General features: G+C 40.2%; 1 protein-coding gene across 4 annotated transcripts in view; it reads right to left on the bottom strand.

Moving 5' to 3' along the window:
* Positions 1–15,802, bottom strand: part of nbeab (neurobeachin b) — a 279,564-nt gene that overhangs the window by 208,842 nt on the left and 54,920 nt on the right. For all 4 annotated transcript variants that reach the window (XM_015951379.3, XM_015951381.3, XM_015951380.3 and 1 more), the window contains 5 exons: positions 6,702–6,933; positions 5,814–5,914; positions 5,503–5,598; positions 3,423–3,544; positions 1,067–1,193 (listed from right to left, as the gene is read on the bottom strand). In XM_015951379.3, coding sequence (XP_015806865.2) covers positions 1,067–1,193; positions 3,423–3,544; positions 5,503–5,598; positions 5,814–5,914; positions 6,702–6,933 — 678 coding nt within the window. The remainder of the gene's footprint in view (positions 1–1,066; positions 1,194–3,422; positions 3,545–5,502; positions 5,599–5,813; positions 5,915–6,701; positions 6,934–15,802) is intronic.

Here is a 15,802-nt window from a genome sequence, read left to right as displayed (position 1 = left end):
GTACTTTTAGAATATGCATAAGCTGGGTAAGAACTGTGATTCTACACCTTGAAAAAACTGTTTATTTATTCATTCATTCGTTCATTGTTAGGAGTAAAATGTCTTACTCCTTCACGTGGAGAAGATGGGATCTCAAAACTTTACTGCAGCCAGCCACTAAGGGGCTAGCCACTCAATTTTGATTTTTAATTATCTGTAAGCCACAACATAAGAAAAACAAGAAATTGAGGTTTAAAATATTAAAATGTGTAACAAATATATGAAATTTGAGTTTCACATTCTGAAATAAGTGAGATAAAAAGTTTCACATTGTACTTTAATAGAGAAAACAGTCTTAATATTGCTCCACTGAGCCTCCCTTTAAAATATTTTCTCCGTAAGATGCTTGGTTCTGATATTTAATGGCAAATGTGTTTCTTCTATGTTCTTACTCACAATTGGCTCTTGTTACTCATGAAAAAAGCTACAGCTGCTTCTTTACAACATGGAGACTGAATAGACAGATAACCATGAGACTCTTTTGTGGCCGAGTACCTTTTATTTATCGGCTTGCTACAGTGAGACCGCAGTGAGCAGTCGGCTTTCAGCTGTCTACACTCAGAAGTAAGGACACCTTAAAGAGGATTCATGGTGGAGGAGGAGACTGAAAGCTACCTAGAGATAATTTAAAGCTCCACTAATCCAATGCCTGGACTCAAAAATCAATTCAAAAGGTAATTAATGGACTTTCCTTTTCAAAAAGATCCTACATGACAATTCCTGCACGGTGACTCTTGGAATAAGGCAAATATTTGTTCTCTCAAGTCCTCTAATTGTCTCAAATGTTGAATTAGTATTTAGCTGCTCTGCAGGGGCAGCTGCTGCAGCGATGCACCAGGCTAAATTAAGCTTCATTTTCAGATCTGTATTTACATGTGAAAGAATTCTCACCGGATTTTAAGCACTTCACAAGTGTGTGAACATACAAAATATACCAACCCAAGGCTTGCTTTCAATGACTGGCAAAGAAAATATGTGGTTAAGTAAATAATGTTCAAAAAATTAAGTTTAACCAATGAAATCTCACCTTCCTTGGCTGAAAATCATACTTCACACAGTGCTGAAACCCTTTTCCTTTCGACTTGAGCGATGTCACAATCAAACAGTTCCCAACAAAATGTGCAGAGTAGCCAATGCCCTTGTTGGTGCGAAAGCTGTAAACAAAGCATCGGTTAAAGGTGTGGATTACTCGTTCAATCAATAAATTTGTAATGATCTCTAATAGGAATGAATGCCTTGTAAGCAGAACTCCAGGACCAAAACACCCCACAAACCCCTGGCCCAGCAGGACTAGTCTGCGACATCAGAGCTGTGCTTCAAACGAGAGTATTTGGAGTCTTATTTCCTGATATTTGAACATCTTGCCTATGATTGGACAAAAGCAACGTGACTACCACCAACTCTGTTTGCTCAGGGACATGGATGTTTTATCTCCACAAATTACAAGCCTAGAGGAGCTTCAGCAATGTGTTTGACTTGCTAATGCTAGCGGTTAGCTTCTGTTGAAAGAGACGTTTGCTACAGATTCTGGATGCTAAAACAACAACAGCCTTCCCCATCGTAAGTCAAAATGGGTTAGTCCAATTCACAGTATGACGTAGATCTTTCAGGCTTTTCAAATCCTAGATTTTCACTGTCTATTTTCTATCAGAAGCTAACACAGGAGATTGGTGTAAGAGACTATTTTCAAGTTCAGCCTGCATAAAAAACTCAGAATGACCAAAAATAATCAGAAATAGTCATTAAAAAAATGTTTTCAGTGAACCACACCTTTAAAGAGTGAGTTATGCAATCGTAACATTTGCCCCTTTCAGTCTTCTTCACAATACCTTCTTATCATTACATAACATATCAAACAATAAACAATAAATGACATGAAATGTCAGCCTTTAGAAAGTGTGGGATTGTTATGTAACCTTGTGAGAAGCCAACACGAAGCAATCTGCTGGATAGAAAGATGGGCGACCCTCGAGATTCTTAGGAGAATAAATAAAACTCAAGTCCAAACAATAAGCAGGAAATTCTGAAAACTAACTTGATATGCTGGCATAAAAACCATTAAAAAGACAGTAATCCTTATAAGGATTTAGATTTGTGTCCAATAATTCCAATCTAATCATCCTGACTCTAGAAAAGAAAAATGACAGGAAATAGCATGTCTATACGCCATCAGCCTGGTGCACAGAAACAAAAAGCCTAATTTCTTTCCTCACGCTTCAACTGAAAATCTTTTACACCACTGATAAAAACTCAATTCACTCCCACTGCCTTTGGGTCTAAAGCTGTCAGCCCTTCAACCACCACCCACTGGAATCATCCAAAACGAACTGATTTCTTTCCAAAGGCAGGTAGAGTTTTTATCGAGAGGAGAGTTTTGACACTAGTCTAAAGCTGCTCTGTCCGCCTATAAGATACAATTCTTTTTTGTTGTTTACATGCCCCGCCGCAGAGCTGCAACACACTCGGAGCAATGCATAAACAGGATTAGCTTGGCATATCTCACCCTTTTTGTGACAGCCAATATGCAATAGCTGCCACTTGAATACAAAAATCTGAGCTTGGCCAATATGTCCTCTTCCTGTTTTCATCTTAGACATAAGAGAACCAGAAAGCTGGTGCTCCTAAGGTGAGCAGTTTGCTCCAATCCAACATTTTAGATACACATGAAAAGATGACAGCCAGCAGATGATAAGTACCAGACCAACTTATCTCAAATTAATCAGTCTTCCCTGCCAGCCAATTGTGTATTTCCATCTTTATTACCCCCTCTCTTTCATTCCATTCCCCGGCTCTTTTATGTGATGAATTGTACTCTGATATCCTCCCAACAATCCTCTCTAAACAGGAAGAGCAACAGCCAAGCATCGGTGCACTTTTGGGTTATTGATTTCTACAATAATTACCCACAAGCTCCAGCAGGAGCTGGTACGCGAGCCTTTTGTGGCACTTATTCAAATTTAAATTAATACCTCTATAGTGTCTCCAGCAGCAGCAATCAGTGTTTCAGCTGCAGTAATTCATGCCTCCATGAGTTTTAATCTCTGTAATCTCACCTATCCACCTCCCCCTCCTCTCATCTCCTCTTCCTGCCCTCCCTCCCCACATTATAATTCATAGCATTATCTTGGAGAATTGAGTTCTCTCACAAAAACACATTACAGAAATGTTGTCTGTGTGAGAAATAGTGTCCGCAAAGTAGTTTAACCTTGAAAAATAAGTTGCAGTCGTAAAATGCTCAGATGAGAAAATCACTGAGTGTCGGACAGCACAGTACTTCATCAATAAAGCTGCTATTAGCTTTACAAGCTACAGCAAGAGGAAACACAAAAGGTAAATTGGAGAGATGAAATATGGAGCACAAATGTGCGTCAGCGAGCACTCACCAGTAGAGATATGGTTTATCCTTGTCAACACTGATATTATTCAATGGATCCATTCTGAACCAAGTGTTGAATGTAAACCCATTCTGATAAGGCCACTTAGCAATAGGAGGTAAAGCAATGGCCTAAGAAAAACAGGATAAGAAACAAAGTTATGGAGTAGGAAAAGGGCTGGTAGAATCCCTACAAACTGAATTTACAGGTTTAAATTTCACTAATATTATACTTCTGATTGTTCCGTTTTAAAAAGCCGAAGTGCTGCATGGCGACAGGCAGGGCAGGCAACTGCTTGGGGACCCTAGGCCACAAGGGGGCCCCAGAGGGCCAACAAACTTTGAATCAAGTCAGAAATGCAACAGGAGTGAGACAGTCAGTGCGTTTACATGCGTGCCTTGAAAGGCAGCTCTCGTGGTCTGCCTGTATCTGTTCTATATGTTTTGTGTGTGTGACCTTAGTCAGGCTGTACTGCGGAGACAAATTTCTATGCTTCAGGATGCTGGGGCACTGACAAAGTTGATTCAGATTCTGATCAGAAAACCAAAGTACTGCCCTAAAAAGACTTGCATTGTTTTTTTTTTTTGTTTGTTTGTTTTTTGTTTTTTTTGTACATGTAAACGCGTTAGACTGGCTGAAGGCTAACTGGTTCCAATCAAGCTTAAACACCCAGATAATGCGGTAGTAATACAATACAATCTGCATGTAAATGGGTTAGCCGAACTGATAAGTTGAACGCTTGCGTTCAAGGAGTGACGAGACCATGGAAGCTATCTTCTGATGATATCTTCGCTACAAAGTAATATGCGTAACACCATCAAACAGTACAGTACGTACCAAATAAGCTGTGCTGCAGCATTGTTGTTGTCAATTGCTTCAGCCATTGTGTACATTCTGCTTCAATTTTGTCTGCTTCACTTCTGCCAGTGTTGTGTTGCTATAAGCTAAGCGGAAGACTGCCAACATGAAAGGACGCATGTCACCACCTACTATACCGGTGTGGTAAAAACGTTATTTGAGAGGTTGATTTTCTGACACTCATGTAAACTAGGATAAAGACTCCCAGCTTATCTCCATGAGATCGACCTTGATTGACTTAGATGTTGGTCAGTATGCATGTAACCACACTGAGTGAAACGCACTGTTGGCCATCTCGCACTCCCTGGCGGGCCCTTCCCCCTCCCTCAAGACTGCATAGCCGCACACTTCCTCGTCTGAAACCCCCCTCAATCTTCGTCCAGCTGCAGCAACCAATCACCCACCCCCACCACGCATGGAGGGAGAAACATAGCACGTATCCTAGTCAGATAGCAGGTAATTTTGATCAGGGCCCAATGACAGCCTTGCAGCATAACTGTTAAAGAGCCCACTTACTGTGGATTTGCTTCCATCACTGAGTCAGTTTTGGCATAATATGCGTTTGTGACTGTTGGATTCTAACTGGCTTATTTTAATTCTAATAAATCTGAAATAAAGATCTGTACTGCATGGCTGCATGGTGGTGTAGTTGGTTAGAATTATTGCCTTTTAAGTACAGATATTTCTATGATAATTTTGTCTAAGCCAAGATCAGAAGTCAAGCGTATCAATGTAGATATCTTAAGTTAGAAAAAGATGCAGAGAGAAGTATTGTTTCAAGTTGTCAAGTTCTTTTCTTACAAATGTATCTCTAACAGAGCGGCTGGCCCCAGCACAGCCCCCCTTCTAATGCTGGTCTAGATCCGCCTCTGGTTAACTGTGAGAAAAGAGATGTTTTACTTTTCTCTTGCTTCAAAACAAAAGAATGACCCTTCCTCGCTTTTATGAATCTTAAGAATCATATGAAATAAAACTTAAAAATGGATTATTATTAAAAAAAAGAAATTGTTTTTTTTTATTTGCATCTGATATCCTCCATTAATCATTGATTAAATAAACTGCTTCTGCAGTTTGGGAATCTCACAGACAGGACAGGACAGGACAGGACAGGAAACACTTTTCATGTGTTATTTTCGAAAAGCAGCTTCATATGAACCAAGAATATTATTACAGGACAAAGTTCTCTAAAACATTAAAAACATTTATCAAGCAAACTGGTATGCATGCTTACTGCTGCACTGCGACCAGGAAAGTTGAAGAAGACATCAGGTCCATGTTTTTGGGGCATCTGATTCAGCACTGACAACATTTTGACTGCATGCTTTGGCTGAACACGGGACAAATAAATTAAAACAAGGGGAAAGAATGAGACAGTTAATCATTGTGACTGATTAGGCAGCAGATCCTCACTACCATTTCAGTTACTTTGTTCACTTAATGTGCAGTTAGTCAATTACTGAGGAAGTACCACACAGCTCTTTGCTGATGGAGGTGTCAAACCCCAGATTTATGTCCATAATCTGTAGTCCTGGTGTTACTTACCCAGAGGCCTCCTTCTCCTTGTAGCATACTGAAGAGCAACTTCAGTTCCTTCACTGTGATGCTGTAGCTGGCCAGCACACCCAACATGTCCACCAGCAAGTCTTACAAAACAAGACATCACACACAGAGAAACACACCAAGAAATAAACACACACAAAACGCAAGAAAGAGGGGAGTGGAGACTATCGGACAATGCAGCTGCATTATAGAGATATCATAACTCACGGGAGATCCTCATGGGAGAAAATGCTCACTGCTCGTCCTCTGAGATATGATTTCACTTTAGTTTGCAGTCCATTGTCTGTGAAATTCCATTACATCAAACATTTCTGCCAGAGGGTGACTACATCAACGGGATATCTATATAATAAACAATTTTCACTTGGAGGCACAGCGACTCTGCAGAGAAATGCATTTCCGCTTTGAATTCCAAATATAATCGAAGTAACAAGATTCATCTGTTTGACCAGTCAGCTTAAATGTCACTGACTTTAAGGCACAAAAGAACAATGATCAGTAGACAGTCACATATACAAATACCTCATCGAAGATACGTTTATATATTTCAAATTAGAGATGTCTGATATTATCAGCATTGGATTAAGTGGGCCGGCATAAACCAGTTTGAAGTACCGGTATATTTAAACTTTTGCCTCCCTTTTGGAGGGGCACTTCCCCACTTGTAGTAGCCCCCATGACTTATGACAACCCCTGCACCCCTCACCACCCCAGTCCACCATTTTTTAAGGGAAGTACACACACTTGGGATATCACACATCCCTATTTTAAACATATTAAACACTTCATTTTTGTTTATAGTTGGGTAAACTACAGCATTGGGGATTGGCTAAAAGTTACGACTTCATCATAAAAGGTGGAACTTCATACCTGCAATCATATCATCCACTGAGCCCATTTGGAGCAGCACCTGTTGGATGAGGCCCACTTCTGTGCTCATTTGCAGGTTTCGGACGCTTTTGCGAAGGATGGCGGTGAACATGCTCCAAATTTCTGCCTGGCAGGTGACGTCACAGTGTTCTAACAGCTCCAACATGCAGCCAATGCTTTCTGCATCTTGAATAATAAAGTTTGTCTCAAGGTCGAATTCACCACCCACCAGCTGCAAAACAAAATGGGACAAATGGAAAATGTTATTTCATTTTTATGCAAGCCATATATGGCTCATTTTAACTGAGCTATGCTAATGCAATGCTTCAAGATGAGGGCAACCTGGATTGTAATGAACTCAGTTGAATTTTTCCTTTTGATCTTTTGATTTCAGGGATGGAATAGCCTAATGACACTGTTAAATATAAATGTTCCAGCTCACTGCTCTGATGGTAAATAGCTGGCACAGGATGCAAACACAGAGCTCTTTTCTTCAACATGATCCTGATGAGAATTTAAGCATCCATGACAATAAAACTGTCTGGTATTTAATGAAAAGGAGGGAAATTGAGTCATTAAAGCTTATTTTCCTCCATTTAAATTACAAATGATAATCGCTTTAAAGAAAGCAGAAAACGATCAATACTGCACTTCTTCAAGACCAAAAAGCATGAAATTAGCTCTCTAGAGTAGTGGATGGTGTACATGAAAGCAAAAACAACTTGCTGGTCGGCATCAAACCAAGAAGGCAGCAAATGGGCCTGGAACCCCACTGCACATTACTGAGACAGGCAGGTAATGGTGAGGCAAAATCAAAAGCAGTGTGAAGTACTCGGGGACCAGTCCAGTGCAGTAAAAATCATCACTGGACTTTTGAAAGCAGGTGGAGTAAGATTACCAGGGAGAATATATGTATTAAACAAAAAAACTGTCTGAAAATTATACTGCACAATTTATTTATGAGTGTTACAGAGGCGGCAACAGGGTTATAGAGCTAAAAGCTCATGATGCATATGTAACATGTTGTCTAAAAAATCTTTTTGGACAACATCATCAGTGGGCAAAATCCGTACAAGACTTTCAGACAAGGCCAGCATCAACTGGTTTCTTTATTGGTACGCATACCATCTAGTTGCTGCAACTCCAACTTGTTTCATGTGTGGAAAGCCAAATAAGTATTTACTAACTCGTGCTTCTTCCAGGTAAAGCAAAATCCATGTTAATTGAAGTACTAAGCCTTACACTTAGCAGAACAGTTTAGAAGCTGCAACCATTCTCCAGAGGTCTGGGGGCACATTCTCTGCTATCAATTACCGTATTTTCCGGACTATAAGCCGCTACTTTTTTCCCACGCTTTGAACCATGCAGCTTATAATGAGGTGCGGCTTTACTGAAGATTTTCCTTCACCTGCAGGGGGCGCTTTAGCAGAAAGTGAAACAGGTGGAAGTCAAAAGTGGAAATTGAAGAAAGTGCTCATTTTAATTTAGCACATGCAAGCAGCCGGCACGACGAAGAATTTTTTTCAAATCCATACCCCCTCATCATGGTAACTACACGTATGAGTTCATATGTTGCCGCATTTAAGTTGAAGGCCATCGATCTGGCAGTAAAGGAGGGAAACAGTGCTGCTGCACGTAAGCTTGGCATGAAGAAGAGGACTTTGATGGCTTTAGTGCACAAGAGGAAGATGAGAGCGAATTACTTCTTCTGGTAGGCAAGTGTGTTTTATTTACTAACCAGGCATGTTTTGTGTGCAGTTTTTATTTTCTAATCATCCAGGGCTTATTAATGCTGTGTCAGCACTGTTCTTTTTTTTCTAAACATGCATGCAAATTACCGGTAATAACGTGTCAGTTCTGTTTTTATTTTATAACCATCCAGAAATATGAATGCTATCAGTGCTGTTTTCTTTTCTAAGCTTGCAGGCACGTTCACCCGTGTTTAAAATTTGTTTTGTTGAATTGAAACAACAACGAAAAACCTCCGTGTAGCGTCTTTCTGTCTAATTATCTTATGTTACGGCCAACATGCGCTGTGCGCCGGAGACCTGCATGTGGCTGCTGCGCCGCGGCTTGTATTTGAGTGTGGTGTGTGTGTAGAAAACCTTTTTTTTTTTGTTGGTGCGGCTTATATTGAGGTGTGCTCTATAGTCCGGAAATTACGGTACATCAAGGTTCATTGGTTTAGAATTCAACATAATTCTGTATATCTTGGTGTATCAAAATGGTTGTTGGAGCAGCATTTAGAATATGCCCACGAGGCCTATTTTGTACTACAGTACCTTTAATCATTGTAAACATGAATTAAAAAGAATCATTTAAAATAAGGCACTCCAGCAAAGGCAATACCAACTGTGAATCTACTTTGATATTGTTGAGGCAATTTCAACCAGAAGCTTAAAACATTAAACTATTTCACTTTATACTCTTCTCTCTGACCAACACAAAGCTTTTGCAGTAGCCATGTGCTGTAAACTTTACTAGATCTGTGCCTGAAGCACACCTCCACCACGTCTTATTGAGATATGAGGTTTGCTGCAATTATGCGGTACATGCAGGAAGAATGATACAGTTAAAACAATTGTTTATTAAATGCATGATGGCTTAGATAAGCTTCTTTACAATGCTATAAAATATTTTATTCCATTTGAGACATGTTTTTATTCTCATTTTCACGGTTGTGATATGTAACGTGAGGAAATATGGGTTTTCTGTCACAAAGGTGGTGTTGGACTCAGCTGTGTCAAAGCTGGGTCGCTGAGAACTTTCACCCACAGATTAAGACCTGAACGCCAGCGAGTCTGGGAGGAAACCATAACATCTGCCACCTGCGGTACCAGAAGAAGGAGTTCTCATGGACAAGTAGTCATAACAAGTCAAAACATAAAGTTTAAACTTCCTTTTCTTGTTTTGAATGTTAAAAGTTTAATCATCAAATTGCTCATTATAAATGTGTTTTAATCAAATGAATGACTATTATGCTTTTGGGTAATTATAAGAGATTTAATGAATCCATAATTAGATAATGTTGAGAGTGTTTGTTGCTGACCTTCACACACACTCAAGCACACACACCCACACACAGATTCTCACAGTTAAACTCCAAAACACATTTGCTGACGCACACGTTTGCTTTGAGAGGAGAAAGGTTTTTGGTAAGTTTCAGTCTTATGATTCCAGTTCGTGTTGGACAACGAAAGAGAGTGGACCTGAAAACCAAGGGGGGGGGGGCAGAGCCGGTTGGCTCGTTCTTCCCCCCTTTCACGCTATTTCTGCCAAGCCAGGCAGAATAGCTGAATCGCAACTTCTAACGCAGACTCATTACCGAGTCTTTTGATTTCTGAGTGAACTTAACTTAATAAAGCGCATCGACAAAATGCTCTACCATCCACGTGTACCGAGGGCAACTCTGGACCGGTTCGCGGCGCATCTTTGTCTTCTTTGCCAGCCAAGGTGCCCTGGATGAAACATCCTAAGGTGACGTCCCGGGTCCAACAGAGGGTCCGATTTTCGGTGAGGCAAAACACGACAGATAGCGTTTTGATGCATCTTTTCCAACTAAACCTAAGTTTATTCAAACCATCACTTTTCACTCAGACACCTGTTTCTTCCTGAAGCAAAATCAGATGCACACACGCATTCATCTCACCTCATGTTCAATTCTCACAACACTTTGCACACCCACGCATCCATAACCACACCCTATTACTCTCAATCTTCATTCACCAACAGAAGGTATATTTGAGCAAGAACAGCATATCAACTGTCCCACAAGTTGCCAATGTTGATTGTTATTTCCTGTTTGTCAATTTCAAAATCATTAGTTTAATTTGAAGAATTAAAACTTTTAATTGTCAAACTGGTTTCCTCATTGAACTGAAACACAGACACACAGATATTATCGTCAGTTTATCGATGAAAACAACCTTTGAGTCTTCTTAACAATATAACTGAGTAAAGACAGTTTCTCCTTACAAATATGGCTGAGCCAGCCAAATTTCTTTACAGATATAAACCAACTCTTGCCTTCAAGACATCACTAGACTGCATTTTCAGTATTTAAAGACAAGTCAGTTAAAAAGAAGTTACAGAAGTTGAGTGTCAGTGATCCTAAAGCAGGGGAAAAACATGCACGCACACGCACGCGCACGCACACACACGTTTGTTTTTCTATCTGTATTAGGACTTAGCATTGACTTTCATTCATTTTAGTAACTGCATTTATGCCTAACTCAAACCCTTACCCTAACCAGTGTATTCCTAAACCTAACTAACAAAAACTCAATTCACTTCTTACCTCTAAACCTCGCCCCTAAGACTAAGACAGAGGGTCCACCATATTAGGACCAGGTTTTGGTCCTGAGTAGTTAAACACACACACACACACACACACACACACACACACACACACACACACACACACACACACACACACACACACACACACACACACACACACACACACAGAGAGAGAGAGAGAGAGAGAGAGAGAGAGAGAGAGAGAGAGAGAGAGAGAGAGAGAGAGAGAGAGAGAGAGAGAGAGAGAGAGAGAGAGAGAGAGAGAGAGAGAGAGAGAGAGAGAGAGAGAGAGAGAGAGAGAGAGAGAGAGAGAGAGAGAGAGAGAGAGAGAGAGAGAGAGAGAGAGAGAGAGAGAGAGAGACAGAGAGAGACAGAGAGAGACAGAGAGAGAGACAGAGAGAGACAGAGAGAGAGACAGAGAGACAGAGAGAGACTTCGCAACCCTACAATCAAAAATTTTTCGTTTTTCTCCCAGGTCCACCAATCTTATTCCAGGATTGATTATTTTTTCATCGATAGAACTCTCAATTCATGTGTTACTAACTCCGACTATTCTGGTATTGTAATATCTGATCACTCTCCTCTGCTATTAGATGTTCAACTCTCTACATATAAACGTAGTCCTCCTCTTTGGAGATTTAATTCTCTCCTTTTGGCTGATAAAGAATGTTGTGAATTTATTTCAAGCTCTATTGACGAGTTCTTGTTGTTTAATCGGGATGATTCTGTTTCATATTCTCTGCTGTGGGAGACTCTTAAATGCTATTTGAGAGGTCAAATTATTTCTTATTCTGTACGTACTAATAAAAAGATTAATGCCAGGCTTAAAGAACTTACGGTGGCAATTAGTAACTTTGATCAAAGTTATGCACTGAATCCTTCTCCAGAATTACTCAAGCAGCGCCTTGATTTGCAAGCCGAATTTGATCTTATGTCAACCAAAGAGGCTGAGCACTTATTACTACGCAGTCGTGGCTCATATTATGAATACGGTGACAAGGCTAATCGCTTGTTGGCGCATCAGTTACGACGTCAGGCCTCTTCACGTGTGATACCTGGTATTAAAAACTCTTATGATAATATTACTACAGATCCTTTGGAAATTAATTCTATCTTTAAAGCATTTTACTCTTTGTTGTACAAGTCAGAATTTCCCACGGATAAAGCTAAAATGAATGAATTTCTTCAGTCTCTTTCAAACCCGGTTATCGGTACTCATAAGGCCGGGCAACTGGACTCCCCACTATCTGCTGATGAAGTATTAAAAGCTATTACAGCTATGCAGTCTAATAAAGCCCCAGGCCCGGATGGGTTTCCTATTGAATTTTATAAAACATTTATTGGTAAACTGGCACCTTTGCTTTTGTCTGTGTTTAACGAGTCCTTGGAATCAGGTTCATTACCTCCTACTTTCACGCAGGCCACCATAGCGCTCCTTCTTAAAAATGACAAGGACCCAACTTCCTGTAATTCTTACAGGCCATTATCTCTGCTTAATGCCGATGCAAAGGTATTGGCTAAAGTAATTGCATCTCGCCTTGAGGATGTGCTTCCTCAAATTATCTCCGAAGAGCAGAATGGCTTTATAAAGGGACGGCAATTATTTTTTAATACCCGTACACTCTTTAACGTTATTTACTCAAAGCATCTATCTCAACTTCCTGAACTTGTGATTTCTTTAGATGCTGAAAAGGCTTTCGATAGGGTGGAGTGGGAATACTTGTTTGCAGTTTTGAAGAAATTTGGTTTTGGTGATAAATTCACTTCTTGGATTCAGCTTCTTTATTCATCCCCTAAAGCCAGTGTTCATACTAATGATGTTTATTCTGATTATTTTGCGCTGGGTCGTGGTTGTCGTCAAGGTTGCCCTTTGTCACCTTTACTCTTTGCCATTGCCATCGAGCCGCCGTCCATTACATTAAGATCTTCTTCTGTATTCAAGGGAATCCCCCGTAATGGAATTACACATAAAGTATCATTGTATGCGGATGACTTGTTATTATATATGACTGACCCTGCTCGCTCCATTCCTGCTGTTTTAAGTATTCTGGAGAACTTCAGCTCGTTTTCAGGTTATAAATTAAATTTAGGGAAAAGTGAGTGTTTTCCGGTTAATACGGCAGCACGTCAACTCCAACAGTCCGATCTACCCTTTCGTCTTAGTCCCTCTGGGTTTAAGTACTTAGGGGTTAAAGTGACTCGCTCTCTATCTGGCCTTAAATCAGCAAATTTGTCTCCTCTTTTATCTAGGATCACATTTGATATTCAAAGATGGGGTAATCTCCCGCTTTCTTTAATCGGTAAGATTAATGTCGTTAAAATGAACATCCTACCAAAATTTTTATTTTTATTTCACTCAATTCCCTTATTTTTGCCTAAACATTTCTTTGCTTCACTGGACAAGATTATTGGTTCTTTTATTTGGGGAGGGAAGCCGCCTAGGGTTTCTAAAACGTTGCTGCAGCAATGCAGATTTAGTGGAGGACTTGCATTACCTAATTTTCTAGCTTATTACTGGGCCGCTCACATTCAAAAACTCTGCTACTGGCTAAAATCTTCTGGTTCCTCGTGGTGTAAATTGGAGCTATTATCATGTAAGGGCTCCTCTTTACCAGCTTTGCTCTATTCCTCTTTACCCGTAAAACCCTCTTTGTATACTGATAATCCGGTGGTTCTTAACACACTCAAAATCTGGTTTCAGTTTAGACGACACAATAATTTTGTAATGCCATCCTCTTCGGGCCCTCTAACCAACAATCATTTGTTTCCCCCTTCACTTTTGGACACGACATTCTCAGTGTGGTGTGACAAGGGTATAGGACAGTTTAAACATTTATATGTGGATGGTGTGTTCGATAGTTTTCCCAATTTGTCTTCTCGTTATAATCTCCCTATTACCCATTTGTTTCGCTATTTTCAAATTCAAAATTTTGTTGCCAAGTGTTTCCCGAATTTCCCCTTTTTACCTCCAGAACAGCGGTGGGAAACTATGTTAAATTTTATTCCTCATCACAGAGGAACCATTTCGAAACTTTATGATGCTATTCTGTCTCTTAGTAACCACTCTAAGGTTAAGCTTAGGGATATATGGGAAGGAGAACTAGGAATTGGAATACATGAGGAGTCTTGGGAACAGGCTATAGCAAGGGTACGATCTTCCACCTCCTGCGCTCGTCTTGGACTTATCCAATTTAAGGTCATTCATAGGGTGCATTTCTCTAAGTCTAGACTTTCTGAACTGTATCCGGAAGTGGAAAATAAATGTGATAAATGCCAGGGTTCTCCTTGTCACCTTAGCCACATGTTTTTTTTGTGTCCTGAGTTACAACGTTTCTGGACAGGGTATTTTGCTATTATGTCAACTGTTCTTGGGGTAACTCTTCATCCTTGTCCTCTGATTGCGGTATTCGGGATTCCTGACCGCTCACTTATACTGGACTCCACACAAAAGGATATCATTGCCTTCACATCCTTATTAGCGAGACGTTTGATATTGTTACATTGGAAGTCTGCTAAGTGTCCTACTGTTTCCCAGTGGCTTAAAGATGTCATGTTTTTTTTAAAACTTGAAAAAATTAAATATACGCTGAGAGGGTGCACGGCCAGTTTTTTTCATAAGTGGCAACCCTTTATCTCTTATTTTACTAGTTTAGAGGTATTACCTGTTTAATTGTACTTCTGTTATTGTTATATTCCGGTAATATGTTTGACGGTTGTGTTGATCTGCGTGGGACGGGGGGGGGGAGGGGGGGGGGCTTTGTTTTTTTTGTTTTTTTTTTGGTATGGTTTTTTTTGTCTAATTGTCTTGTCCCCCCCCCCCCCCCCTTTTTTTTTGTTGTTGTTCTGTCTGATTGTTGTTATTTACCTAGAAAAAATGAAGAATGGTTAATTGTATTTTGGTAATTGCAAGTACTGTTGTTTTCTTCTTTCAATAAAAATATAATAAAAAAAAAAGACAGAGAGAGACAGAGACAGAGACAGAGAGAGAGAGAGAGAGAGACAGAGAGACAGAGAGAGACAGAGAGAGAGACAGAGAGACAGAGAGAGACAGAGACAGAGACAGAGAGAGACAGAGACAGAGACAGAGACAGAGAGAGAGAGAGAGAGACAGAGAGACAGAGAGAGACAGAGAGAGAGACAGAGACAGAGAGAGACAGAGACAGAGACAGAGAGAGAGAGAGAGAGACAGAGAGAGAGACAGAGAGACAGAGAGAGACAGAGAGAGACAGAGACAGAGACAGAGAGAGAGAGAGACAGAGACAGAGAGAGAGAGAGAGCACTTCCAAAGGACACAATGTTTCCTTTGTGTTCATCAAACATGGAAACATGAAGTAAATTTTAGACTAATTATCTTTTTTTTTTAATCCCTGGTCAGATTACCAATGGAGTGAATGATAAAAAAGGGACACAACTCCCAGTCTATGTCTACAAGGATAAAAATACATTTCTCTTTATTGGTAAGGGGTATGTAATGTATATAGTGCCTTCTAGGATTCTACAACCCCTCAAGGCACTTTACAACACAACCAGTAATTCACCCATACATACATACACTCACACTTTTTTTTTCAATCAGTAACCAATAGATAGAAAAGCAGGCAATAATACTCAAAGTGTAAGTGTCTCAAAGCACACACTGCCTGGCCCAAAAAAGTCTCCATCAAAATAATAAGGTCAGACATTTTTCAGTAAGATCTTGCACTGATGGTGGTAGAGTCTGACCGCTGCACAAAGCCTTCTCCATCACACCCCAAAGAGTCTCAGTGGGGCTAAGGTCTGGACTCTGGTAGCCAGTCCATGTG

Source organism: Nothobranchius furzeri, chromosome 13 (assembly GCF_043380555.1).
Source record: "Nothobranchius furzeri strain GRZ-AD chromosome 13, NfurGRZ-RIMD1, whole genome shotgun sequence".
Lineage (NCBI taxonomy): Eukaryota > Metazoa > Chordata > Actinopteri > Cyprinodontiformes > Nothobranchiidae > Nothobranchius > Nothobranchius furzeri.
This window is presented reverse-complemented; position numbering and strand designations above follow the sequence as displayed.